This window comes from Eimeria necatrix, genomic scaffold (genome assembly GCF_000499385.1).
Source record: "Eimeria necatrix Houghton genomic scaffold, Enh_scaff301, whole genome shotgun sequence".
Taxonomy (NCBI): domain Eukaryota; phylum Apicomplexa; class Conoidasida; order Eucoccidiorida; family Eimeriidae; genus Eimeria; species Eimeria necatrix.
Window position 1 is genome coordinate 15,001 of NW_013653552.1, and position 25,484 is coordinate 40,484.

General features: G+C 49.9%; 3 protein-coding genes across 3 annotated transcripts in view; all 3 read right to left on the reverse strand.

The window, feature by feature from the left end:
• Window positions 1–6,735, reverse strand: part of ENH_00041230 (beta-tubulin cofactor d, putative) — a gene marked incomplete at both ends in the record, with an annotated part of 6,818 nt that extends 83 nt beyond the window's left edge. The window contains 7 exons of the mRNA XM_013580777.1: window positions 1–299; window positions 630–951; window positions 1,335–2,481; window positions 2,716–3,978; window positions 4,284–4,604; window positions 4,817–5,668; window positions 5,815–6,735. The exon at window positions 1–299 is cut by the window's left edge and continues 83 nt beyond it. Of these exons, the coding sequence (XP_013436231.1) occupies window positions 1–299; window positions 630–951; window positions 1,335–2,481; window positions 2,716–3,978; window positions 4,284–4,604; window positions 4,817–5,668; window positions 5,815–6,735 (5,125 nt within the window). The remainder of the gene's footprint in view (window positions 300–629; window positions 952–1,334; window positions 2,482–2,715; window positions 3,979–4,283; window positions 4,605–4,816; window positions 5,669–5,814) is intronic.
• Window positions 6,736–6,965: 230 nt separating this feature from the next.
• On the reverse strand, window positions 6,966–8,636 carry ENH_00041240 (hypothetical protein, conserved; the record flags this gene model as incomplete). The annotated part of the gene is made up of 1 exon (XM_013580778.1): window positions 6,966–8,636. The coding sequence occupies one exon, from the start codon at window positions 8,634–8,636 to the stop codon at window positions 6,966–6,968; it is 1,671 nt and encodes a 556-aa protein (XP_013436232.1).
• Window positions 8,637–11,049: 2,413 nt separating this feature from the next.
• ENH_00041250 (hypothetical protein, conserved) lies at window positions 11,050–12,216 on the reverse strand (the record flags this gene model as incomplete). Its single annotated transcript, XM_013580779.1, has 1 exon — window positions 11,050–12,216. One exon carries the CDS (start codon window positions 12,214–12,216, stop codon window positions 11,050–11,052), a length of 1,167 nt encoding a protein of 388 aa, XP_013436233.1.
• Window positions 12,217–25,484: the final 13,268 nt, after the last annotated feature.

Here is a 25,484-nt window from a genome sequence, read left to right on the forward strand (position 1 = left end):
GCTGCTGCTGCTGCTGCTGTTGCTGCTGCTGTTGCTGCTGCTCCTGTTTCCCCTGCTGCTGCTGCTGCGGCTGCTGCTGCTGCTGCTGGTTCCACTGCGGCAGCTGCACCCATGGAGTTGTGATCAGCAGCTCCACAGCTGCATCAATTTGCTGCTGCTGCAGCTTGAACGCAGAATATTGCTGCTGCTGCTGCTGCTGCTGCTGCTGCTGCTGCTGCTGCTGCTGGCAATCCGTTGGCGGCAGCAGCAGCAAGAATGAATACAGCTGCTCTGCAGCAAGAGCCCTCAACTTTGGATAACTGAACAGAAACAGCAGCAGCAGCAGCAGCAACATTAGCAGCAACAGCAGCAGCAGCAGCAACATTAGCAGCAACAGCAACAGCAGCAGCAACAGCCGCAACAGCCACAGCTGCAGCAGCAGTAAGACCAGCAGCAGCCACTGCTGTAGCAGCAGCAATGTACAGAAACAATCTGCTGCTGCTGCCAAATTAATTCTTATTTATTTTAAATCTCCTCTTTAATTCGAATTTATTTATTGTTTATTTATTTATTATTTATTATTTATTATTTATTTATTTATTTATTTATTTATTTATTTATTTATTTATTTATTATTTTTCCGGACTTACGGGTGAATCAAAAACTGAATGGCAAGACAAGCACTGGTTCGCTGCGCCTTTGCTGCTGCTGCTGCTGCTGCTGCTGCTGCTGCTGCTTCTGCTGCTGCTGCTGGGGCTGCTGCAGCAAACAAAGGCTTGCAGGCTGCAAGCGACACTGCAAGGGTGCACGCGCGCCGAAGCATATCAAAATCTCGGCTGCTGCTGCTAATTCTGCTGCTGCAGCAGCTGCTGCTGCTGCTGCTGTTGCTGCTGCTGCTGTTGCTGCTGCTGCTGCTGCTTCTACCCTTCCGACGAGTCACCAAATGCCGCAAAGGAACCAGCAGCCGTGGCACTGCAGCAGCAGCAGCAGCAGCAGAGAACAGAAGCAGCAGCAGCAGCAGCAGCAGAGCACAGAAGCAGCAGCAGCAGCAGCAGATTAAAGCGCTGTGGCTAATTCCGCAGCAGTTCAGCACTGCGTATTGGACCTTAGAAGCTAAACCCCAAACCCTAAACCCTAAACCCTAAACCCTAAACCCTGCTGCTAACAAACCCCCAAACTCTGCACTGTGCAGCAGCAATCTAGAGTGCATGCAGGCAAATAACAAACAGAATTTATTATTTATTTATTTATTTATTTATTTATTTATTTATTTATTTATTTATTTATTTATTTATTAAATTTAATTAATTAATTAATTATTTATTTATTCTTTTTTTGGTTTAATTTTATCTCACTGTCTTCAGCAGCGAAGAAGCCGTTCTGCAGCAGCAGCGAACATGCCATTGTGGCGGCCTCGCTCAGTTTGCGGCGGTAGTCTGCTGCTGCTGCTGCTGCTGCTGCTGGCGCTGCTGCTGCTGGTGCTGGTGCTGCTGCTGGCGCTGCTGCTGCTGCTGCTGCTGCTGGTGCTGCTTCTGTGGTTCTTGCTGCTGCTGCTGCAGTAACGCCGCAGGCGCTTATAAGCACATCAGTGATGGCAGTTCCAACCTCAGCAACTACTCGCTGCTGCTGCAGCTGCTGCTGCTGCTGCTGCTGCTGTTGCAGCTGCTGCTGCTGCTGCTGCTGCTGCACGTTCTCACTGCAGCAAACTTCGCTGCGCGCCCGCAGCGCAGCTGCGACGAGACCCTCGTAAGTAGCAGCATCATCTTTTGCCACGTCAAACATAGCCTTTTGCTGCTGCTGCTGCTGCTGCTGCTGCTGCTGCTGCTGCGGCTGCTGCTGCTGCTGCTGCTGCTGCTGCATGCGGTCTGCAAGCATTAGAGCTGTGAGGGCCCCGCCGTGCGCGCTTGCTGCTGTGCTGCCAAGAGAGGCCCCCAGGCCCAGTGCAGCGCCTGCTGCAGCAGCAGCAGCAAACTGCTGCAGCAGCAGCAGCGGCGTGAGGTGTCTGTACACCTCAAAGGCGTCGCAAAACAGCAGCAGCCGCAGAGCTGTTGCTGCTTTGTGAGTTCTCTGAAGTGCTGCTGCACCTCCCTCTTCAAAAGGGCGATACAAGGCCTCATTGCTGCTGCTGCTGCTGCTGCTGCTGCTGCTGCTGGTTTGCGGTAGCTGCTGCTGAATAGGGGGCAGGGAGGAGAGCTGCTGCTTTGCGAAGGGCTCCTCGGGCTGCATCTCCTGCTGCTGCTGCTGCTGCCGCAGCAGCAGCAAACCAAAGGCGTGCTGCAGCAGCGGCAGCGCGGCGGGCGCAAACGGCCACAGCAAACACCTGCTGCTGCTGCTGCTGCTGCTGCCGTGGCCGCTGCTGCTGCTGCAGCCCGGGCAGCAGCAGCTGGGCTCGCGCCGGTTGGCAGCAGCAGCAGCAGCAGCAACAGCAGCAGGGTGTACGTACAGCTGCGCAGTCATCTCGTAAGCAACTTCATACAGCACTCGCTGCCAAATCCATTTTGCCTAAACAGAAACCAGCAGCAGCAGCAGCAGCAGCAGCAGCAAAAGCAGCAGCAGCAGCAGCAAAGCAATGCAACCTGCTGCTGCTGTCGCCGCTGCTGCTGCTAAGAGCTCCGCAGCAGCAAAAGCAGGGAAAGCAGCAGCACGTGCAGGAAATCTAGCCCGTTTCTCGTCTGTGTCCCAAATGAGGGTTTAGGGTTTAGGGTTTAGGGTTTAGGGTTTAGGGTTTAGAGTCACTTGGAATGGCTGCGGGTTTGCTGCTGTTGGGGCCAGCAAACGCCCCAGCAAAAATGCTGCTCTGCTGCGGGTGCGGGTTAGTGCTTCGAAGGACAGCCGCAGCAGCAGCAGCAGCAGCTGCTGCCGCTGCTGCACGTCAGGACCCACTGCAGCAGCAGCACGCTGCTGCTGCTGCTGCTGCTGCTGCTGCTGCTGCTGCTGCTGACTGGGGGTTTGTTCTGCAGCGAAAGGCTGCAGCTCCCGTGGCTCCTGCTGCTGCTTCCGCTGCTGCTGCTGCTGCTGCTGGGTATCGTGAGGAGTGATACTGCTGCCGCTGCTGCCGCTGCCACCGCCTGTGTTGCTGCTGCTGCTGCTGCTGCTGCTGCAGCAGTAAGGAAAGGACTCCAGAATGAGAGCAGCAACTTCAGCAGCAACTTCTCTTATCCAACTCCCCACATCTCCTCTTTGGTCTGCAGCGAAGTCTGCTGCGCAGGTGTACAGACACCTCACCACGGACCCCCAGTCCACTGCTGCTGCAGTAGAACTGCCACCGCCATCGCTCTCACTACCATCAGCAGCCGCACTGACTGCAGCAGCAGCGCCCTCAGCAGCAGCAGCTGCTCCTGCTGCTGCCCCTGCTGCTGCCTCCGCCGCTGCTCCTGCTGCTGCTGTTGCTGTTGCTGCTGCTGCTGCTGCTGCTGCTGCATGCAGGGGAGAAACAGATTCTATTAGAAAGGCCAGAGCCAGAAGCGCGTGTCTTCTGGTGTGGGGGTCATTGAGAGCAGCAGAACCCAAGGGAGCTGTTGCTGTTGCTTCCCGCAGCAGAGTCGGCAGCAGCAACAGCTGCTGCTGCTGCTGCAGCTGCGTCTGCTGCGTCTGCTGCGGCTCGAGCTGCTGCTGCTGCTGCTGTGGCTGCTGCGTCTGCTGCGACTCGAGCTGCTGCTGCTGCTGCTGCGGCTGCTCCTGCTGCTGTTGCTGTGGCTGCTGAGTCTGCTGCTGTTCTTGCTGCTGCTGCGGCTGCTCCTGCTGCTGTTGCTGTGGCTGCTGAGTCTGCTGCTGCTCTTGCTGCTGCTGCTGCTGCTCCAGCTGCTGCTGCTGCAGCAGCGCCAGGCGGTACACCTTGGGAGGCAGCGCTGCGATTGCTAAGAGGGCCCCGCTGCGGGCTGCGACATGCTGCTGCTGCTGCTGCAGCAGCAGCAGCAGCTTGGGGAGGACTTGCTGCTGCGCCTGCTCCGGCTGCATGCGGTGCAGCAGCAGCGCCCGAATGGCCTCAGCAGCAGCAAGCTGCACAGCAGCAGCAAATGATTTGAGGCTGTCGAAGCAAGTCTCCAGATACCTGCTGCAGGTGGCGCGCCTAAATGCCCAAGTGCTGCTGCTCGCTGCAGCAGCAGCAGCAGCAACAGCAGCAGCAGCAGCAGCAGCAGCAAGACAGACACACTCTGCATTTAAGGAGCAGCCATAATACATAGCAGCAGCAGCAGCTGCTGCAGCAACTAGTGCTGCTGCAGTAGTTCCTTTGCTGCTTACGCTGCTGCTGCTGCTTCTCTGTTCATTTCCATTGCAAATGGCGGTGCCTAAACTCCTGCAACTGTATCTGCTGCTGCTGCTGCCTCTGCTGCTGCTGCTGCTGCTGCTGCTGCTGCTGCTGCTGGTTCCGCTGGTGCTGCGGGAGCGCCTGCTGCCGCTGCAGCTCGTGGCCCCTCTACAGGAGCTGCACCTGCTGCAGCAGTGGAAGTTGCTGCTGCTGCTGCTGCTGCTGCTGCTGCTCCAACTTTGGATGCAGCAGCAGCAGGGTCTGGTGCTGCTCGCAAAGCCCCAACCAAGGAGGCAAGCAGCAGCAAGGCCCCGTGGCACTCCTCCAAAGGAGCGCTTTGCTGCTGCAGCCGCTGCAGCTGCTGCGGCAGCAGCACCTGAATACAAGCAGCAGCAGCAGCAGCAGCAGCAGCAGCAGCAGCAGGAGCCTGGACAAAGCGCTGCGGAAAGCAGCAGGAAGATGGTGCTAGCTGCTGCTACTAGTGCATTTACATCTGTGCAAATATTTGGGGACACTTGGTCTAAATATATTTTGCTGTTTAGTGCAGCAGCAGCAGCAGCAGCAGCAGCAGCGGCAGCAGCAACTCACAGCAGCAGCATAAGGAGCAGCAAAAGGAGCTATTCTGAGAACAGCAGCAGCAGCAAGCCGCCGCATTTGGGGGTCGGGGTGTCTGTACACTCGGCAGCAGAGGTACTCGAGCAGCACAATAGACAGCGGCTGCTCCTGCGCGTACCGCTGCTGCTGCTGCTGCTGCTGCTGCTGCTGCTGCTGCTGCTGCTGCTGCTGGGGCTCGAGAGCAGCAACTGCGGGCGCTGCAGTGAGGAAGCAGCAGCGTCTGCTGCCGACAGTGAAGTAGTCCGCAAGTGTAATGACACTGAGGCCCTGCTGCAGCAGCCCTTGTCTTCCTTCGAGTTCTTGAAAAGCAGCAGCAGCAGCACGACGAGCAGCAACAGCAGAGTCGAACAGCAGCACCAGCAGCAAGTGGCGGCCCAGCTGCCGCCGCAGCAGCAAAGCTGCTGCTGCTGCTGGGTAGCTGCGCGCGAAGGCCCAGGCCCCGTAGCAGGCCGCGTCCCGCACAGAGGCCCCTGACAAGCTGCTGCTGCTGCTGCTGCTGCTGCTGCTGCTGCTGCTGCTGCTGCGGCCGGGGTACAGCAAGCAGCGGCACACAAAGTTCAAGGCCCCCTCCAGCTGCTGCTGCTGCACCACCCCCAGCCGCAGCAGCTCCGCCACGGCCAGGCAGCTGCCGCTCAGCAGCCGCTCTGCTGCAGCAGAAGAGTCCCCCAGTACGTTTTCGTTCCATCCTCTCTCTGCTGCTGCTGCTGCTGCTGCTGCTGCTGCTGCTGCTTCCCCTTCTGCTGCTGCTGCTGCTGCGCCGGTTGCTGCCGTCGGCGGAAGCGGCGCAGTCGCCGCCTCGAACGGCTCCAGCACGGCGCAGCAAACCTGCAGCAGCAGCAGCAGCAGCAACAGCAGCAGCAGCAGCAGCAACAGCAGCAGCAGCAGCAGCAACAGCAGCAGCAGCAGCAACAGCAGCAGCAGCAGCAGCAGCAGCACAGCAGCAGCAGCAATAGCAACAGAGCTAATATTACTGCGATTTCACCGCCGAGGGTGCAGCAGCAGCTGTTGCTGCGTCGCCTGCTGCTGCCGCTGCGCTCCTGCTGCTGCCGCTGACCCTGCTGCTGCCGCTGCTGCTGCTGCTGCTGCTGCTGCTGCTGCTGCTGCTGCTCACCTGCTCCGCAAAGCTTTTGGAAAGAGACAAACAAAGTCTCCCGATGCCTTTTGCTGCTGCCCAGCGAAGTCCTGCTGCTGCCGCTGACCCTGCTGCTGCCGCTGCTGCTGCTGCTGCTGCTGCTGCTGCTGCTGCTGCTGCTCACCTGCTCCGCAAAGCTTTTGGAAAGAGACAAACAAAGTCTCCCGATGCCTTTTGCTGCTGCCCAGCGAACTCGGGTGTCTGTGTCTGCCAGGCGCTGCAGCAGAAGAGACACAATTGCTGCTACAGTCTCTGTTGCTTCCGGAGACAATTCTTCCTCCGGCTCCTGCTGCTGCTGCTGCTGCTGCTGCTGCTGCTGCTGTTCGCCGAGCCCCTGCTGCTGCTGCTGCTGCTGCTGCTGCTGCTGCTCGCCGAGCCCCTGCTGCTGCTGCTGCTGCTGCTGCTCGCCAAGCCCCTGCTGCTGCTGCTGCTGCTGCTGCTGCTGCTGCTCGCCGAGCCCCTGCTGCTGCTGCTGCTGCTGCTCGCCGAGCCCCTGCTGCTGCTGCTGCTGCTGCAGCAGCAGCTCGAGAGAACGCGCGTTGACGCTGTAGCGCCAGGTGGTGCTGCGCTTGGGCAGCAGCAGCAGCGCCAGGAGAGCAGCAGAAGCTGCTTGGTGCTTCCGCAGCAAAGCTGAGCCCCCCAGCTGCTGCTGCTGCTGCTGCTGCTGCTGCTGCTGCAGCACCAGGCGCTGCAGACGCGGCAGCAGCGGAGCAGCATCTGCTGCTCGCAGGGACTTCAAAACCTTCTGCAGCCCCGCCATTGCTGCAGCAGCAGCAGCAAAACACACGTTCACAAACACTTATTTGCTGCTGCTGCTGCTGCTGCAGCACTGCTGCTGAAGCTGCTGCTGCTGCGTCTTATGTTGCTGCTGCAGCACAGCCAAAGGAGGCAAAAGAGACAAAATAAGCAAAAGAAAAAGCAGCAAAGAAAAAACAAATAAAATCCAATATTTTTAAAATAAATAAATTAGTTAATTAATTAATTAATTAATTAATTAATAATAGATGCTTCGCTATTTATCTTGCTGCTGCTGCTGCTGCTGCTGCTGCTGCTGCTGCGGAGAGAAGACTCGCCATTGGTTTGTTCTGAGCCGAAGAGGCTCGCGGTGCTGCTGTCCTCCAGGCCCTGCTGCTGCTGCTGCTGCTGCTGCGGCTGCTGCTGCTGCTGCTGCTGCTGCGGCTGCTGCTGCTGCTGCTGCTGCGGGCCCAGCAGCGTGAGCTCGCAGTGGCGGAGAAAGGCCCTGAGCAGCAGCTGCTGCTGCTCGTGGACATCGGGCCGCAGAAAAAGGGACTGCAGCAGCAGCGCAGCAGCATCTGCTGCTTTCGAGCTGCTGCTGCTGCTGCTGCTGCAGCAGCTCAGGGCCAGGTGCAGCAGCCGCAGGCCGAGCGGCGCGTCAGCAGCAGCAGCAAGCGCCAGCTGCCGTTCCTCTTCCTGCTGCTGCTCCTGCTCCCCCTGCTGCTGCTGCTGCTGCTGCTGCTGCTGCTGCTGCTGGGTTTGGTTTGAGTCTAAAGATAATAAACTAAAGGGAGCCAGCAGCAGCAAAGAGAGCCACACAAAAAGAGAAAAGACTGAACTCCATATGGGCAGTGTGTCCGCCACAGCAGCAACAGCATCTGCTGCTGCTGCTGCTGCTGCTGCTTCATCTGCTGCTGCTGCTGCTGCTGCATCTGCTGCTGCTGCTCCTGCGTCAGCAGATCGTGCTGCTGCAGCGGCAGGAGCAGCACTTGAGGCTTCTTGAGTCTGCTGCTGCAGGGTCTCCTCCTCGTGGCTCTTGTCCTGCTGCTGCTGCCGCTGCTGCTGCTGCTGCTGCTGCTGCTGCAGCTGCTGCAGCGCTGCTGCTGCTGCGAAAACGGGCTCCAGCAGCTCGGGCTGCTGCGGCAGCAAATTGCGGATGGCCTTTGCCCCCCTGACTTTGCAGTGTACGTACACCAGGTGCAGCAGCAGCCGCAGGCAGCAGCAAGCTGCTGCTGCGGCCCAGCCCCCCCTCTCCCGCTGCTGCTGCTGCTGCTGCTGCTGCTGCTGCTGCAGGGAGTGCGCGGTGAGCAGCAGCAAATGCTCCTGAATCGGCAGCAGCAGCACCTGCAGCTGCTGCGGCAGGTGAGGGTCCAGCAGCAGCGGCTGCTCCTGGTACTGTTCGAGTGTATGGACAACTCTTGCTGCTGTGCTGCAGAACTGCTGCAGCCACTGCTGCACATTCGAAGCCGTCAGCTGCCCTGCTGCTGCTGCTGCTGCTGCTGCTGCTGGTGCTGCTGCTGCTGCTGGTGCTGCTGTTGGTGGTGGTGCTGCTGCTGGTGCTGCTGCTGCTGGTGCTGCTGTTGCTGGTGCTGCTGCCGCTGCTGCTGCTGCCGCTGGGGCTGCTGCTGCCGCTGGGGCTGCTGCTGCTGCTGCTGCTGGTGGTGGTGGTGGTGCTGCTGCTGCTGCTGCTGCTTGCTCAGCAGCAAGTGCTGCTGCTTGGTTTGTGAGGCTGGCGAGCAGCTGCAGCTGCTGCAGCGTTTCATCAGCTTCCCTAAAGAAGAGGGCCTCGCAGCGCATGCTTTCGTCTGCTGCTGCTGCTGCTGCTGCTGCTGCTGCCAGCTGCTGCTGCTGCTGCTGCAGCTGCTGCGCTGCGCCGCCCGAGGGCTCAAAGGCCCAGCGAGACGCCGAGGCCCGCAAAACGTCCATCTCGCCACTTCAGGGTTTAGGGTTTATGGTTTAGGGTTTAGGGTTTAGGGTTTAGGGTTTAGGGTCTACGGGTGTTAAGAGACACCGGACAACCGCAGCAGCAGCTGCTGCTGCAGCAGCAGCAGCAGCAGAGTGGCAGTCGCGCTGTGTGCTGCTGTGCAAGCAGCAAAAAATGAGTTAATGCTGCTGTTACTACTGCTGCTGGACCACAGTCCTAAACCCTAAACCCTAAACCCTAAACCCTAAACCCTAAACCCTAAACAGCCACGCAGGGGCTGTCGAGGGGCCCCGTTCAACGGCTTGCAGCCGAGGCAAATTCTTAACCTCTAAACCCTAAGCACCAAACTGAAACCCTAAACCCTAAACCCTAAACGCTAAACCCTAAACCCTAAACGCTAAACCCTAAACCCTTAGCCCTAAACCCTAAACCCTAAACCCTAAACCCTAAACCCTAAACCCTGACCGCAGACGACCGGCAGCAGAGTCGGCAGCGCATGCAAACAAACCACCAAAGCTGTCTCATTTATTTTGCAGAATTATTTTAAATTATTTATTTTAAATTATTTTATTTTAAATTATTTAATTTTTAAATTAAAATAAAAACAAAATAATCAAAAAGATAAATCCGAAATGTACGCAAAGTTGCACCAATTGCACTCCCCTAGGGTTTAGGGTTTAGGGTTTGAACGCAAATAAAGACCTGCAGCTTCTGAATTTTGAACTGCAGCAGCAGCAGCAGCAGCAGCAGCAGCAGCAGCAGCAGCAGCAGCAGCAGCACAGAGGCACGCACACAGCAGAAAAGAAATGAAACATTAAGAGATATTAAAGAAACAAAATAAAGAAATTATAATTTAAAATAATTTTAAAGAATGAAATAAAGAAATGGTATTTATGCATGCGTTCAATCTGCGAGGTGACAGACTGAGGTGTCTGTACACCCCAATACCTAAACCCTAAACCCTAAACCCTAAACCCTAAACCCTAAACCCTAAACCCTAAACCCTAATTGTGATATTTTAAGCTGAATCGACAGAATAAAACGAAATTAGTTTACTTTTTGATGAATTTAATGCAAATAAAATTAAAAGTTTAAATTAAATTAAATTAATTTAAATTAATTGAATTAACGGCTTTTCTTGCTGCTGCACTGGCAGCTGCTTCGTTTTTGAATTTTCAAATGCTTTGAATTAAATTCATTTTAATTATTTATTTAAATTAAAAAATAATTAATTTAAATTTCATTTTAAATTCAATTTCAATTTAAATTTAATTTCAATTTAAATTCAATTTCAATTTAATTTCAAATTCCTTTCTTTTAATCTCAAATAACTCAAAAGGATCAAATGCAGCAGACGCCCACAGATAAAAAAGTAAACATAAAAATAAATAAATAAATAAATAAATAAATAAATAAATTTTAAAAAAATAAATAAATAAATAAATAAATAAATAAATTTAAAAAAAATAAATTCAAAAATAAATAAACATGAAAGTCAATTTTAGACAATAAAGAAACAAAAAGAACAAATAAATAAACGACAGCTGGACAAACGAGACAGCAAACAAAGAATGAAACAATGAACGAATAAATCAAATAAACAAATAAATAAATAATAAATTAAATAAATAAATAATAAATAAATAATAAATAAATAACAAATAAATAATAAATAATAAATAATAAATAAAAAACATTTTAAAGAAGGAACTCCTCGCATGCAAAGCGATCTAAATATTGCCGCAGCAGCAAGGAGCAGCAGCAAGCTGCAGCAGCAGCAAGCTGCAGCAGCAGCAGGCAGCAGCAGCAGCAAGCTGCAGCAGCAGCAGGCAGCAGCAGCAGCAACCTGCGGCAGCAGCAAGCAGCTACCCGCCGTCCGCTGCAGCTATTAGTCAATTCCGTGCTGCTGCCTGTCTTTATTTTCTCTCAAATTTATTCATTAAAAATAAATAAATTTGTAAATAAATAAAATTCGCTAGACAACGAAGCAGCAGCAGCAGCAGCAGCAGCAGCAGCGGCAGCAGCAGCAGCAGCAGCGGCAGCAGCAGCAATCCTGGAACGCAGCAGCAGCTAACTAGGGTTTAGGGTTTAGAAGGATTAGGGTTTAGGGTCTGCACCTGGCAGCCCAGACTAAACAGCCCCAGTGCTGCAGCAGCCTCGTGCACAGCAGCAGCAGCAGCAGCTGCTGCTGCAGCAGCAGCAGCAGCAACAGCAGCAGCAACGGCAGCAGCAGCAGCTAAAGCGCATGGCAAGAGCTGCTGCAGCACAGCAAACTGGGCGCTTCAAGAAGCTCTAAATCTCTCTAGAATTGCAGACAATTGGGAATTAAAAAATAAAAAATAAAATAAAATAAAATAAAATAAAATAAAATAAAATAAAATAAATGCCAAAATTTTTGCTAAAGAGAAAAGAGAATCAGCCGTCCCCGGCGGCGAGGTGTCTGTACACCTGGTGGCCGTGGCTGTCGTCCAGCAGCAGCGCGTACTGCAGCAGCATCTTTTTTGCTGCTGCTGCGAGCTGGTGGCAAAGGGGGGTTTTGCTGCTGCTGCTGCTGCTGCTGCTGCTGCTGCACTGGTCGCTGCTGCTGCCGATGCCCTGCAGCAGCGGCAGCAGCCGCAGCAGGAAGTTGTGGGTGTCGTTTTCAGCAGCAGCAGCAGCAGCACCGAATTCGTCTTCGAGCAGCAGCACAGCTTCTGCTGCTGCTGCTTTGTGTTCGGGCGTGGCAGCAACAGCAGCAGCAACAGCAGCCTGCGGCGAGTGCAGCCACTGCTGCTGCTGCTGCTGCTGCTGCTGCTGCTTGTTCCGCTCCTTGAACCGCCGCACCAGCTTCCTCGCCAGCAAACAAGCAGCAGCAAGAACAACTCTTTCTTGATCAGCAGCAGCAGCGAGAGGTCCTGCTGCAGCGTCTGCAGCAAGTGCTGCTGCCACTGCTGCTTCTGCTGCAGTGCAGCGCGACAGCAGCAGCAGCAGCGGCAGCTGCTGCCACAGTGTGGGGTTTGGCAGCGAAAAACCCAAGGCCTGCATCAGCCGCTGCTCCTCCAAGAAGCAGCTGTGTCTTTGCTTCCAGTATTCTTTGATTCCCAGCGGGACATATTCTGCTGCGAGTTGCTGCTGCTGCTGCTGCTGCTGCTTGAGCTGCTGCTGCTTGTGCTGCTGCTGCTTGTGCTGCTGCTGCTGCTCCGCTGCAGCAGACGCGTGGTGGCAGCAAAACCCCAAAGAGGCCACCACTCGCCGCAAGTTGAACTCCTCGTCTGCTGCTTTTGCTGCTAAGAAGAGAGCAGCAGCAAGACACGAAGCAGCAGCAGCAGCATCGATGTGGAAGAAGGAAGGCAGGCTCAGGTGGAAGGCAGCAGCAGCAGCAGCAGCAGTCGACGGCGCTGCGCCCGCGTCTGCTGCAGCGCGAGACAGCAGCAGCGCGAGCTGCAGCCGCGCCTTGTCCCACGCGGCTGTACATACACCCCGCGGGTACAGCAGCGGCGGCGGCAGCAGCAGCGGGGGCCCCTCTTCTTCTTCAGTTTCCTCTTTTTGAGTTTCTTGGCCGGGAAGAAAAGGCCCGAACTGAACAAGTCCATTATCTTCCATTTTCGGGGAATTCGGCGGCTCGCGCAGTGCAGCAGCAGCAGCAGCAGCAGCAGCAGCAGCAGCAGCGGGCAGGCGCAGCAGCAGTGCTGCTGCGCTGCTGCGCACTGCGGAGGGATTGAGGCCTTCCACGCGAATTAAATGGAGGGAAAATGCAATTGAAATGAATAAAATGAAAAATTTGTTGCAAATGGAATTGTTTTGAGTCGAAGCAGCAAAGAAACTCGCGGAGCAGCAGCTGGGGCTGCTGAGACTGTACAGACACCCGAACGCCGCTCCCGCCAAGTTCAGCTTTCTTCAAATTGCAAACAATTAATTCATTTTTTCATTTATTAAACAATTCCCTTTCCCAAAATGCATTAAAATACTCTGCAACTAAAAGGCTGCGGCCGCGGCGCAGCTGGCAGCCCCCTGCTTCGACACCAGACCACTGCAGCAGCAGCAGCAGCAGCAACAGCAGCGGGAGCGCCAGCTGCTGCTGCTGCTGCTGCTGCTGCTGCTGCTGCTGCTGCTGTTGAGGCAAGGCTTGACTGAGTTTTCAGTTGGGGGGTGCGCATTTGTTCGTTTTTGAATTTCTTTTAAATTCAACTTCAGCGAAAACTGAACAAGTGCATCTAAGTTGCGGGGTGTACGTACACCCCAAAACAGTTCTGCTTCGCCGCGTTCGCTGAACACCTAAAAAGCTCTTCTCATTTAAAACTCTTTTCTTTTAATTGAACTATTATATTATTTTTCTTAATTCCGGCTTTTTAATAAAGTTAATTCTTTTCTAATAACACTTTTGACTCCTAATCTGCAAAGTCCTGCTGCAGCAGCTCCGCGCCACTGCAGCAAAGTATGCCACTGCGCAAATCCGGAGTTAAGAAAAATCTTAATTTTGTTTTCCTCCAATGTCCACAAATTGCATGCAAATGCATGCAAATGCATGCAAACGCATGCAAATGCATGCAAACGCATGCAAATGCATGCAAATGCATGCAATTGCATGCAATTGCATGCAAATGCATGCACAGGATAAGCAACTTGAGCATATTAATGCACGAGTTGGTTTATAAGGACATGCATGCACTTGTCTGCATTTTGATACAAATATAATATCTATATTTTCTAATGATTTATTTATTTATTTATTTATTTATTTATTTATTTATTTATTTATTTATTTATTTATTTATTTATTTGTTTTATTTGTTTTATTTATTGGGAAACAAAAACTAGAAAACAATCTAGGGGCAGCAAAAGTAGCGAATGTGAACTATTTGTCTTTACCAGTAATTGAATGAATATTTAAATAAATAAATAAATAAATAAATAAATAAATAAATATTTAATTAGTAGATATATAATATTTATAATTGTCTAATTGGTTTAATTTGCTGCTAAGCTGCTGCAGCAACAGCAGCATTTTAAAAAGCTAAAGCCTTGGGCTAATCAGCCAATGCGGATGGACAGCAGCAGCACTTTGAAACAGAGGCAAAAGCAGCAGCTAGAAGCAGCAGCAGCAGCAGCAGCTAGAAGCAGCAGCAGCAGCAGTAGCTAGAAGCAGCAGCAGCAGCAGCAGCAGTCGTAGCTAGAAGCACAAGCAGCAGCAGCAGTGGCTAGAAACAGTAGCAGCTGCAGCAGCAGCGACAGCAGTAGCTAGAAGCAGGAGCAGCAGCAGCAGCAGCAGCAGTAGCTAGCAGCAGCAGCAGCAGCAGTTGCTGTTGTTATTGCTTTCTCTTTTTTGTGTTTACAAATAAATTTGCCTCTGAAGATTTTCAGAAAAGAAAATCCGAGTGTCTGTACACAGAAGATCTGCCTCGAGAGAATTGCAAAAGAATTTTTAATTTGCAGTTTCGTTTTTTTAAATTTGTTTTATTTTGCTTTGTCTAATATCACATTAATGCAAAATAAAACAAGATCTTTGTCTCGTTTGAAGGGGCTTTGGGTAGCAGCCAGTCCATCTGCTGCTGCTGCTGCTGCTGCTGCTGTTGCTGCTGCTGCTGCTTCTGCTGCTGCTGCTGCTTGCAAAGGGTCCTTCTTATTTAAAGTTATGAAATGGCGCAGGAAAGAAGAAAGCTGAAAAGTTTGCTGCAGTGGAGGTTTGTGCTGCTGCTGCACTGTGGCCTCTTTTTGCTGCTTCTGCTGCTTCTTTGAGTTTGCTGCTGCGCTGCTGCTGCTGCGCTGCTGTCAGCTGAAGTTGGAATCTGTTCTGACTCAAGAAAGCAGCTTTCTTTGAATTTAATTTTGAATTCAAATTCTTTTAAAAGTATTTTATTTTTCCGTTTTAATCGACAAGTTTTTGCTGCTTTCTCTTGCTGCGGAGCTGCAGCAGGAAAAATCAACTTCTGGATTATTTAAGAAAGCCTTTGCATGCACACAACACAACAAAGCCATCATTAAAGATCTTCGAATTCGTAACAAAAAGTGGCATTTTGTGGCATTTTTGTGGCATTTTTGTGGCATTTTCTTTTATTGAACTTCCTTATTCCTTAAGACAATGTCTTAAAGAATAAGCAGAAGGGAAGGCTTTCATTAGAAGCATCATTCAAGTTTAAAGAAAACAGAAAGTTCTTTTTAATGTTCCATTTCAGTAAAGTTCCTAACTTTCCAAAGGCAGCGGCTTCTCTGGCCATTACAAAACCAGAAACTTTCATCACAGAAGTCATTCAAAGTCAGAAATGGCAACTTCATCTTTTAAAATGTTAAGAAGGCTATTGTATTATATATATATTATATATAATATATATATATTATATATATATTTGTGTTTAAATTATCTTTGTGTTTGACTTTGGGCACAAGTCGAAAATAGCTCTCAGGAAAATTTGAAAGTTTTAAAAGAAACAGCAACTCTTTATTCTCGAAAATCTTTTTGCGGCCAAGTGCTTTACATGAAAAGGACATTAAGTTCTAAGAATCTGTTGAGAACAGTACATCTAGAACTTTGTGAATTCATTTAAATTGCTCAAAGAGGATAATAACATTTTAATTAATTTATCGGGAGAACACACATGCCGAAACAAGTAGAATGAGCAAAAGTTGAACTCACTTCAAATAAGAGAGTCCGTTTTCGGAAAACATTTTGTTTTTGCATTATTATTTAAAACAAAAAACAATAAACTGAACAAAGCTTCAGGGATATCAGCGAAAGTGGCAATTGTGGCTTTCTTTCAGAAACGAGTTCACACTTTCTGATTTCTTATTGCTCGCGAATTCAAGTTTTCTGCCTTCGCTTTCAGTAGAGCGATTTTCTTCTTTCATAATGGCAGAAAAAGATAAAAGCTGAAAGTTTTCCATGAAGTCCTTTCATGTTTTTGTATTCTCTCTTCCAGAAGTTACTTTTTTTCTTTAACAGACTCGGATTCTCAAGGCTGAGCGAATTGGCTTTCTGAATAACTGTAAACATGCATGAGTTTCATTTCCTGCTTCCTAAGGAACTGAAATGCATGCATGTTTACAGTTATTCAGAAAGCTAATTCACTCAGCCTTGAGAATCCGAGTCTGTTAAAAAACAACAAAGCCTCTCCGGCTGCAGCAACTTCGTGCAGAAACACAAAGTCAGCTTAAGAATTAAAGCTGTTTCCTCCAAACATGCATTTAATCTGTGCTTTCGAGATAAACTCTAGTAAGGTTTGCAAGTTAGAACACACAGTAAGCACTAAGGCATGCTTGCGAAGAAGACCCTGGGCTTAAAGACTAAGCAAAGAGCCCACCTCTAGAGGAAGACGTGCAGTGTTTAAGAGAAGTTCAAAGCCGCCACTGGACTTTAAGAGTCTAACCAGATGCAAATAAATGGCGAGTTCAAGTTTGTTTCTTTTCTTAAGAGCTGACCATTGAACATCCCGCGTAAAGACAGTTGTAGGGCGCAGGCCAACGGAGAAGAAGAATGGCAGAATTTCACTGCAAAAATGTAAATAGGATTTATTCTGAAGCGAGGAATATATTTCAGAACTTCATGTTTAAATATCTTACTTGATGTTTCCAAAATGGCAGTCGGCGCCGACCAGTGCACTGATAGTGTCCACTCAGAGTGAGAATAGTTTGGCCTTCGCGTTCAATGCTTCGCATTTTCGCGCATATTTTATGAACATTTTTAGTTTTGAAGAGATGTGCAAATAAATAAACGAGGACTATGTGGCATAGGAGCACTGGGGCCAGGCCTCTCGATGCTACAGCCTCAACAGGTTCTGGGGCAATCGGCGAGCAACGAGTCTGTGAGCAGATACTGAACTTCACAAGTTAAAAGTGCCTTATTGGCACAATTAGCGAGAAAAGACAAATACAAGTGCTGAGGTTTCTTCGCGATGGCGCGTGCCTTTGAGATGTGGAGTTCCCTCTCACTCCTCTTCACCTCTGTTGCCTTCCTGGCCATTCTTGCAAACGGATTCCAGGAACAAGAAGGCACATCTGCACTGAGCCAAAGTTTATATAATCTGAATGTCGATCCTACTCTGCAGTTGCCTGTCGTGTCGACGGCGAAGATCAGGAACGGACCCAATCCTCCAAGTCTCGCGAGCATTGCCACTGCAGTGTTTGCAGTGGCTCTCAGCCTTCTGATTCTGCAGTGTTACTTTTCATTCCAAACCCACTCGAATGACGGCACGCAGAGCCAGCGCTATCGGAGGTTGGTGGCCAGTCGCGGAATCCCATGTTCAGTAAGTCAAACTTTCCGGAGAACAGAAGTGACTCGCAAGGCGCAACAGATCTCACTTCTGCATTATGTGCCGCTTCACAAGCCCCCCACCTTCAGTGTAAGCTGAATACTGCTGCAGCTGCTTCGCGGCACTAGAAGGAGGTAAATGCATAGGGCAAAGCTTAAGCTCCAGTGGCACGCGGAGTCAGGGCAAAAGAGAGATCATGAAAAGATAATTTCTGCAAATTCAGCATCTTGAGCAAAACAAAAAGGCATTTGACGAGTACGCCATCAGCCACTTGTGACTTTACGAGGGAGGCTCCTCTGAAGCCCGCGCCTTAGCCTAAGCGTTGCCGCTTTGCTTTAGTGTTGTGCGACAGCAGTGGCTACTTGCATTCCTTGCTTGATGCCAACAGCTCCATCCAACTGCATTTCCATCTGGATATCCTCTAAGGATCAGATAAACCGCACAAAGATGTTCGCCCTGCATCGAACAGCTCGGGCGTTCTTCATGTCAGAAGCAGACATCGGGGGCGTTTTACATCAACTTTGGCGACTTGTGTGGCGCGTGTCAGTGAAAACTCTCGGCTTCATGCCTCTAGCTCTCTTTTGCTAATTGGCTCTGCTTCCACTTGGTGGATCGTCTTGAAACTCAGTCGGTAGGCGACGCCGCATTTCGAACAACACACACTTTGCAGATAACCCTCGGGATTCTGCGGGCTGCCTCCCAGCTGTGTGAAGGATGCGGCGCCGCTGAGTTGGCGAGGTGCCTTGTTTTCAGTTGTGAAGTTTTTTGCAGAAAAATTACTTTTGAGAGGAAAAGCACGACTCGCGGAGCCGAGCTTTGCACAGAGCCTCGTTTGCTGCTGGCCATACGTGGCTGCGTTGTTCACATTTCCTGCTGTTTGCACTGCATGCTTTCAGCTCACGCACAGGGAGATGCCACAACCACAAAGAAAAGGGACCTCATTAAACTTGAAGACACTCGGTGGCATTGTTTCGTGATGCCGTTTGTAGCAGACAGCTCTGCAGGCAGAAACACTTCGCCTTTGTGCAAACTGCATCAAATCCGTGGGCTGCAGAATCTCTCCAGCACCGAACAAGTCGCATCCTACTGTGCTAACGTTGCTCCGCTTTTGCTGTTTTTGCCTTTTTGCGTGTGCCTTGCTGTCGATCACATGCTGCGTGTTGTGGCAGGTTGAATTTGCGCGAGCAGCTCTGTCAACATCGTCGCATGCCGCGGCGCATTCAAAGTTGGCATCTCGAATGCCGTCGCACCGCAAGAGCCCATGTGAAAGGCCTGAGTGACTTCTGTGCAGTGCAGTTCCTGCCAGGCTGCATATGAAGATCTTTTTCTCCGACGAGAAAAAGCAATCTAAAAAAGATATTGCATTGTGCGAAGCCGAAAGTGATAGTTTTCAAGTGGCACAAATGACACATCCACACTGTTCGCTACAAATGCCACTGCAAAAATATACCACCTGCGTGCAGAATTGCCTGACGCCAAATGAAAGCCGAATATTACTACTACTGGGGTGAAAGCATCCATGCTGCTTTGGTGAAGGTGACGAAAATGCACAGAGACGCATTTTCACACAGTGTGTTCTGACATCTGGCACTGCCTGACTGTTTGTTAACATGACTCCTGGCAAAACTAGCATTTAGCCCAATCTTGGCATTAGCTCTTCAGTCTTTGAAAGGTAGTGCCGAGCGAAGAGCATTACTTTTACTCTTAAATGCCTGAGAGTACTGTCTCAATGCGTTTCCGGCTCTGTCATTAGTTCTGGAAACATGCATAATATGCTTCATAAGGTTTTTCTTGCAAAATTTCAAGCTGGTAAGTTACTGTGCGCGCGACTCTCCCTAATAAATCGGTGACAATCATAACTGACGTGCGACAGTTGTGTAGGCTTATAGCTTGGATCGAAGACTAGCTGTTGTAGCTGTCGCATATAGCTTGGGAAGATGCTGCGAATATGAAAGAGCGACGCAGTGGCACTCCGTCGGTCTTACATATAACGTGACTGACGTACATAATAATTTTTGAATTGAGAGGTGGGAACACGGGAAGGTGTGCATTTCCCTGAATACTCGCTTCTGAGACTGCATGTTATTTTGCTTGCCATTCACTCATATATTTGCACTACATATTCACATTGAATGCCCGTGAACTCACGGGTTCCTGCTGAGAAGAAACGGAAAACAGATGGCGCCAGAACACGGGGTTCCTCAAGGCTACACGATCCTTGCAAATTTTGGAGAAGCCACTCCGACGAAGACCTAGGCTTTCACATCTGCTGGTTAATTTGATTGCTACGGCACAGAAAATACGCCAGCGAGCACCAGGAAGAACAAAGGACGTTAACCACTATGCCATTCGTCTGCGCGAGCTTTTTAACACAGACATACAATGTAAATTATGGATCAGGCTTGAGCTATAAATCCATACGCTTCCCGATTCTTCTGGGCAAGAAGGTCTGGGTAATTAATTGATTATATTGCGAAGGCCGTTGTATCTCGAGTGAGACAACATGTTCCCGGCAGCGTGCGTCGCTACACGGAACTAATTGATGTGCTTTTCTTACGGCACGCTCCCATTGCTGCATGCCTCGCAATGGAAAGCAGTCACAGCAGCCGCATGCTCGTGTCCATGCTGTCTTGGTAGCTGACTACCTGATTCTCTGAGAACCCTCTGCAGCGGCAGAGAAGTTGGCAGCACGGTCATCTTCCCTCCCGTGCAGATTTGCTTGTGTGCCACAGCTTTTGTTGAACATGAAATTTCTTCCGCCGTTGTCCAGGATCCACCCTCTAGCAACTTCGACCTCGGTGTAAGATCATTTTGCTGCTCTTATTTGTGTACTGGACTCTAGCAGATATCGTGAGCGTTTGACGTGTTTGTTGGAGACAATGGAGGCACCATCTAGGAAATGTCTACGATGAGGAGATCCTGCTTTCCTACATTGACAGAAATCAAGGAATCCTGCTTGCTTATTTTTTTGTTCACATCAGCCCTTATCAGTGAATGAGGACGTCACTATTGTCTTGAAGGCGTACACACCGTACGCTGGAGTGCTGCATACGTGGGCCGTCACGCTGTAGGCTCGCTTTCGGCTATTGATTGCAAGCAACCTGAACTGTAATAACTTTTAAAGTGGGACGCTAGCAAAGATGATGCTGCTTACTAAGCTACTGCTGGCTTTGTTGTAAGTGCAAGCACTTCCTATCGCCGCACTATGACTGAAACTCACAGAGTGCAACTCCGAACAATGTGAACGCACGCAGCTGGATATAAGATTTCCTGCTGTCATTTTTAGCCTGCGTACTGACTTTGCATGTGCAAGCCTTCACTTCACTTGAGCTAGCTTTTAAACTACATGATTTGACTGTCAGATATGAGACATTATTCTTGCACAATAAGAAGCGAATCAGGAAAATCGGGGCAGGAGTTTAAGCACTAAATCTGGAGCACCTCTCAGCTTGCTGCACCGCCTATGTTTTCAGCGACCGGCTCATGCTGGAGCACAGGGAGTGTGTGGACGAGCAGCTTGAAATCCCAAGCCCTTGATTATGTCATGCGCACAATCCCTGCATAGATGCCAATGGCTTTTGTGACTAACACAATGACTGCCTGAGCCGGAGTGCTGATGCATTGTACGGTTTTAAATTTACTTGAAAGCCGCCAATCTGACATTTGCTGTTTCTGTTGTGCACAAGCGTGCTGGCATAATGAAACACTAATTTCCGAGTTACAGATTTCCTCTTTACTATTTTCCTTCGACACAAACGGAGAATATGGAGGATCTCGTTTTCCGCCGCGACATCTCTGGATACTATCTTTATGTCGACTGTCTAATAAAACCACAGCGAATCGTAAGTGCGTGCTAATCGTTGTTCCAAAGCCAGTGCGGCAAAGTTGACACCGGGCATGCACAAGAAAGCCAGATTTTATTCCACAGTTAAACTTTCCTGTCCTTCTTCAGTGACTGCGTACATTGGGAAAACACATTGTTGCATCCGAACAACACTTGGCTCACCGTAAGCTAGACAGCTTCTGGCAGAGTTTGATTCCTCTAAATTTTTCTCTATATACGAACACTGCAGAAGAAAAACGACCTATGCACATAAGATTATTGGCTGACTCGCATTAGCCACATCAACTCTAAGCCGCCACACATGATGTGCTTTTCAGTAGCTTGTGTTGATTCACAGCATTCGAGCCTACAATTTATCGATTGTAGAAGGACATTCAAATTTAGCCGTGCACCTTTTCTGCTCTGGGAACTGTCGAAATTTCGTTTCTTGTTTACCCACTTTCCTGCACCTCATTTGAGCAGAACGGTGTTTCGCTATTTTCTTATTTCTTAATTCTACCTGTAGGGCCTAGGCAAACGTGCAAGCCGATGCACGGGCGTAAGCGAAGTACTCTTCTGTTCGTTGTTGACTCACCTGTGGCGACTCAGTGTACAAGTAAAGACTCGTTCTGTCTAGTGTTCATCCTCGCTTGCTCTGTGTCGCGAGCTTCACGAACAATCTCATTGCTTTTACACAGATAGGAGCCCCAAGTAGTTAATGGCACGCTTTAACTAAATATAAGAAGTCACTTGAGCAGGATAGTTAAGCTTTTTCCTGTAGATTGCGTTCGATGCCAAAATGTGCTTGTGGGTTCACATGAATACGCTTGCTGTCCTGCGATTATGCCGTGCCTTTAAAACGTGTCAAGCTCTGCTGCCCTAACTCTCTGAGCAATTTCAAAAAAGGCGCCATAAATTTGGCATATCATAATGGACATTGCCTGGCCTTCTGCACCCCAGCATTTTTAGCAACTGAAGACTTTTATGTGCTTTCCGATGCTTCTGCAGATAACAAGCTGTGCGGCCCATCAGCATGCATTTTGTTTCAGGCTGCACATTTCGTTTCAGGCTGCAGTTACTAGCAGTCACTCAAGCAAGTCATTGCTCTAATGAGAATGACACACTGCAAGCGTCTACAATTTCATGCTGAATCTGAACCAAAACTTCAAATGCGAGTAAAGCGTTGCATAATTATTATGCTGGACATTTTTCTTAATGCGCCGTATGGTCCTAGGGCCTCACTCTAGGGGTGGATGGCTGACAACGTCTGTGCTTTTCTCCTTCATTTGTCCAACGTGACCAGCGGCATATCATTCGGCTTATTTAGTAGTAAGCAAGCGGCGTGCAACCAGGCGCCCTGATCCTGTTCCTCTGACTGTCTTCGAAAAAGGTCGACGCAAGTATCTACTGCAATGTTTCATCTTCAAGTCAGCAGCGGGTGCTACGAATCGATACAGGAATCATTGGCCACTTTGAATGCTTGCATAGTTGACGTTCTACTCTTACGCAGCACTTCTGATTTGAAGACGCAGTACCCTATTAGATGAAAAAGCGCACCTCTGCAACATCAATACATGATATAGGCCGTGGTAAAACGCTGATTGGCCTGCAGGTATCAAGTGTTATATAAAATTTTGGGTTTTCGTTGTCTCTGGCGTTTGGGATTATCGTGTGCTATGGCAAACAGGTTATGAGCTCATTCTGCTTAGTCGTTTTATTGCAGGCCCTCGCTATTGCTTCATGATCGAGCCTCTGCTGTAAAATGATGGGCTGGATGGCTCACTCGGTGCTCCTTGGGCCAGTCGGAAACTGGAATTTAGGTGCAGTTTATTCCACGAATTTTAGTGGCTTCTTGAAGCTTAGCGGCTTGTGCGTTAGACTGTCTGAGATGCATTACCGCTGTGCAGCGCACATTTGCCAGCCACAAACACTCTTGAGTCAGCAAAAGGGTAGTTCTGCATCTCCGTCAGCAGTTGAGCAGGCCTATGGTGTTTTCCAGGGCATCTCAAAAGATGCAGTGGCGCTGTCGATGAAGAAGAATGCCATGAACTGACCAAACGTGAGTGGCTGGCGCGAGCAAGCTCCCCACTGTGTCGTACCCGACAGTACACATAAATTGGAAGATATACTTCGCCGCTTAGTGATACTGAGCTTTTCTTGTTGATGCACATATAGCCACTGTTTAAGGAGCCTTCTTGCTAGCGCCGGTATAAGAGTTTCGTGAATAATACCGCCAGTGTGCTAAGGCAATTTTGTGCCTGCCTTGGTTCATTGTTGCGCTGTTTGAGCAATAGAAACCCTTCTGAGCGTGCAGCTGTACCTGTTTCATAACGCATCCACCATGGGAATTACCAATTCTGCTTAGGGAGAATAGAAACAAAGCACTGTCAGCTTCATGCAGCCATCACAATTTTGCAGAGTTTACGACCAGCAGTTGAAGGCTCGTGCGCTGAAGTAAAATGAATTTGGTTGCGGCGGCTGCCCGTGTAGCGCCGATAGCGATCGTTCGTTCCTGCGTATCCAGCTGAAAAATATCGCACATCAGCGCGAAGAGATTAGAAGAGACTAGCTTACCGCGATTTCTGTTTAATAGCACACGAAATTTTGTTTCGCCGTTGCAGAGGTAATGTGAAGGCGGTGTCGCATCAGCTCAGACCCTGCTTATCGCATGCGAATTCAGAAGACTGCAGGCAAAGCATTGAGAATCTTGCTGCACAATTGACTGCTGAGACTCAACGTCGCACAGCTTTGTCACTACAAATGGTGGCGAACTCTCGTGCACGTGTTTGCTGTATTGTGGGAGGACATGACTAACAAAAGCTCCTCGCAGAAAGCAGGACGTAGCTTTCCTTAAGGCTACCTGTAGCCAAACTTGGCTTGGTTCGTGTAGGCTTTGTAGCCCTTGCTGCGAGCTCTTCATTGGACATCTGATGAACAGTGGCCTTTGACTGACTGGACTGGATGGTTTAAGTGGAAAGTGTTCGTTTCCCATACGTACTAGTGGGCATCGTGTATTTCCAGCTTTCTCACTAACATTATGTTGCTGGGCTACAGGGAGTCCGTTTTTGCAACATGCGGCACTTGAGTGGCTGTTCAGGGTTTTTGTGTATTCAGCTTGGCATGGGAACATCAAGGTTAACGGAACCTCCAATTACCAGCCACCGTCAGTGGGCGCAGTACAGCTGCTTGAAAGTTTTCCCGTTTTTGCCTAAGTACCTCGCGATGCTCTTGATGTGATTAAGCAGCAGCTTGTCACAATATCTTTACTCACGGGGAACGAAAGAGTGATGAGAAAAGCATTGCTTCCCGCAAAGACCTCCGGCTCCTTCTCGAAGTGACCTAACTTAGCGTGCTCCAATATTTCTGCAAACAAACGTTCCTTTTTACTCCCTGCAATCGTGTATGCAGTAAACACAAGGTTTGGCACTCGCCTGTGCTCACTGTTGTGCAACCGTCGGCGCGTAAAGAGTTTCCGCAGATTGTGCGTAGCGGGGAAGCTGTTTCAGTGTCAGTGCTTGTGGTTTTGTGCGCAGATGCAGAAACATGTAACCATCGTATGTTGGTAAGGCGTTTTGACCTACGTACTGCGCAAGTGACGCAGAATGGAAAGGCTTGTAATTTTTGGATCAATCATTTTCCTGTAACAGACGCTCTTTCTCGTTGCTGCTGCTGGATCCATTGGAGCCTTACATTAAGACGATACCTTTGATGAACTCCACATAGTGCAGTTTTTCTTTGCTGATGTTTGTGTAGCGCCTTCGACGGCCGTGACTGTGGCAAATACTACTGTGTGGTGGAGTCGAGTTTGCTTATCTTGCCCAAGAGCAATCACGCGACACAGCTCAACTCGGTCGTTCCTAAGCTGCCAAAGGCTCTACACAGAAACCTTGCAGCATTTTACGAAGTGCCTGGATGCTGCAGCTGGGTAGCGCGTGCAAGTTTAACAGAAATTGGTGTTTGCTCTGGCGGTCGTGGGGATAGCTGTCTACGAGCTAAGTTTCCCTTTGCCTGCTTGCATGCAGGTTGCTGCATTTGCTTGCTCAGCGGGAATAAAGATTTCATGAGAGGTGTCTCACGGAAGGCCAAAGACCTGCACTCGGTACTACGTTTGCCTTTGTTAACCCGTTCATTGCCCTGGCCGGAAGTCAACTAACATCGGCGAAGTGCAGTCAGTGGGTGATTTTTGTTTTTGCAGTGTCGGAGCTCACCGCTCTTGGTTTGGAGGGTTGTTGGCAGTTTCAGTTCTTCTGAAGTTTTCGAAATATGCTGTGCTTGAGTGCGTGTCCGATGTCCTGTTCGGCTTTTGCTGCATTATTAATGGTTGTGGTTGAACAGCAACTTGGCAGCCGCGTGTCGGAGTTTGCACAATGGTGAAGTAACTAGCGTAATCGCTTGGCCAAGCGCCATGCGTATGTTGGAATGTCGTGATCCGCCGACAATTAACAGGCGAAACACAGGGATAACCCACAACGATTCGTATTGGTAGTCGGGTTTTTTTGACGAACGTCGTAGAGTCACCATCATGCCGTAGGGCCTCTTTGCGAAGTAAAGAGGCCCCAGAGGTTGCCGGCGAGTGTTCGGTCCTCCGATCTAGTTGCGGTGCATGCAGACATGCTTATTTGTGCACCAAGGGCAGTTTAGCTGGTCCGCACACACACAGCGCGTGCGTAGAGCTGCGGGAGTTTTTATTGCTACTTTGCTCGTAGCTCAGCGACAATGACGGTGCAAAATGTGAAGAGACAACGACTTGCTAATTTACTTGGCGCGCACGCACGGCATTAAACTGCTTTTGATTTTCCATTACA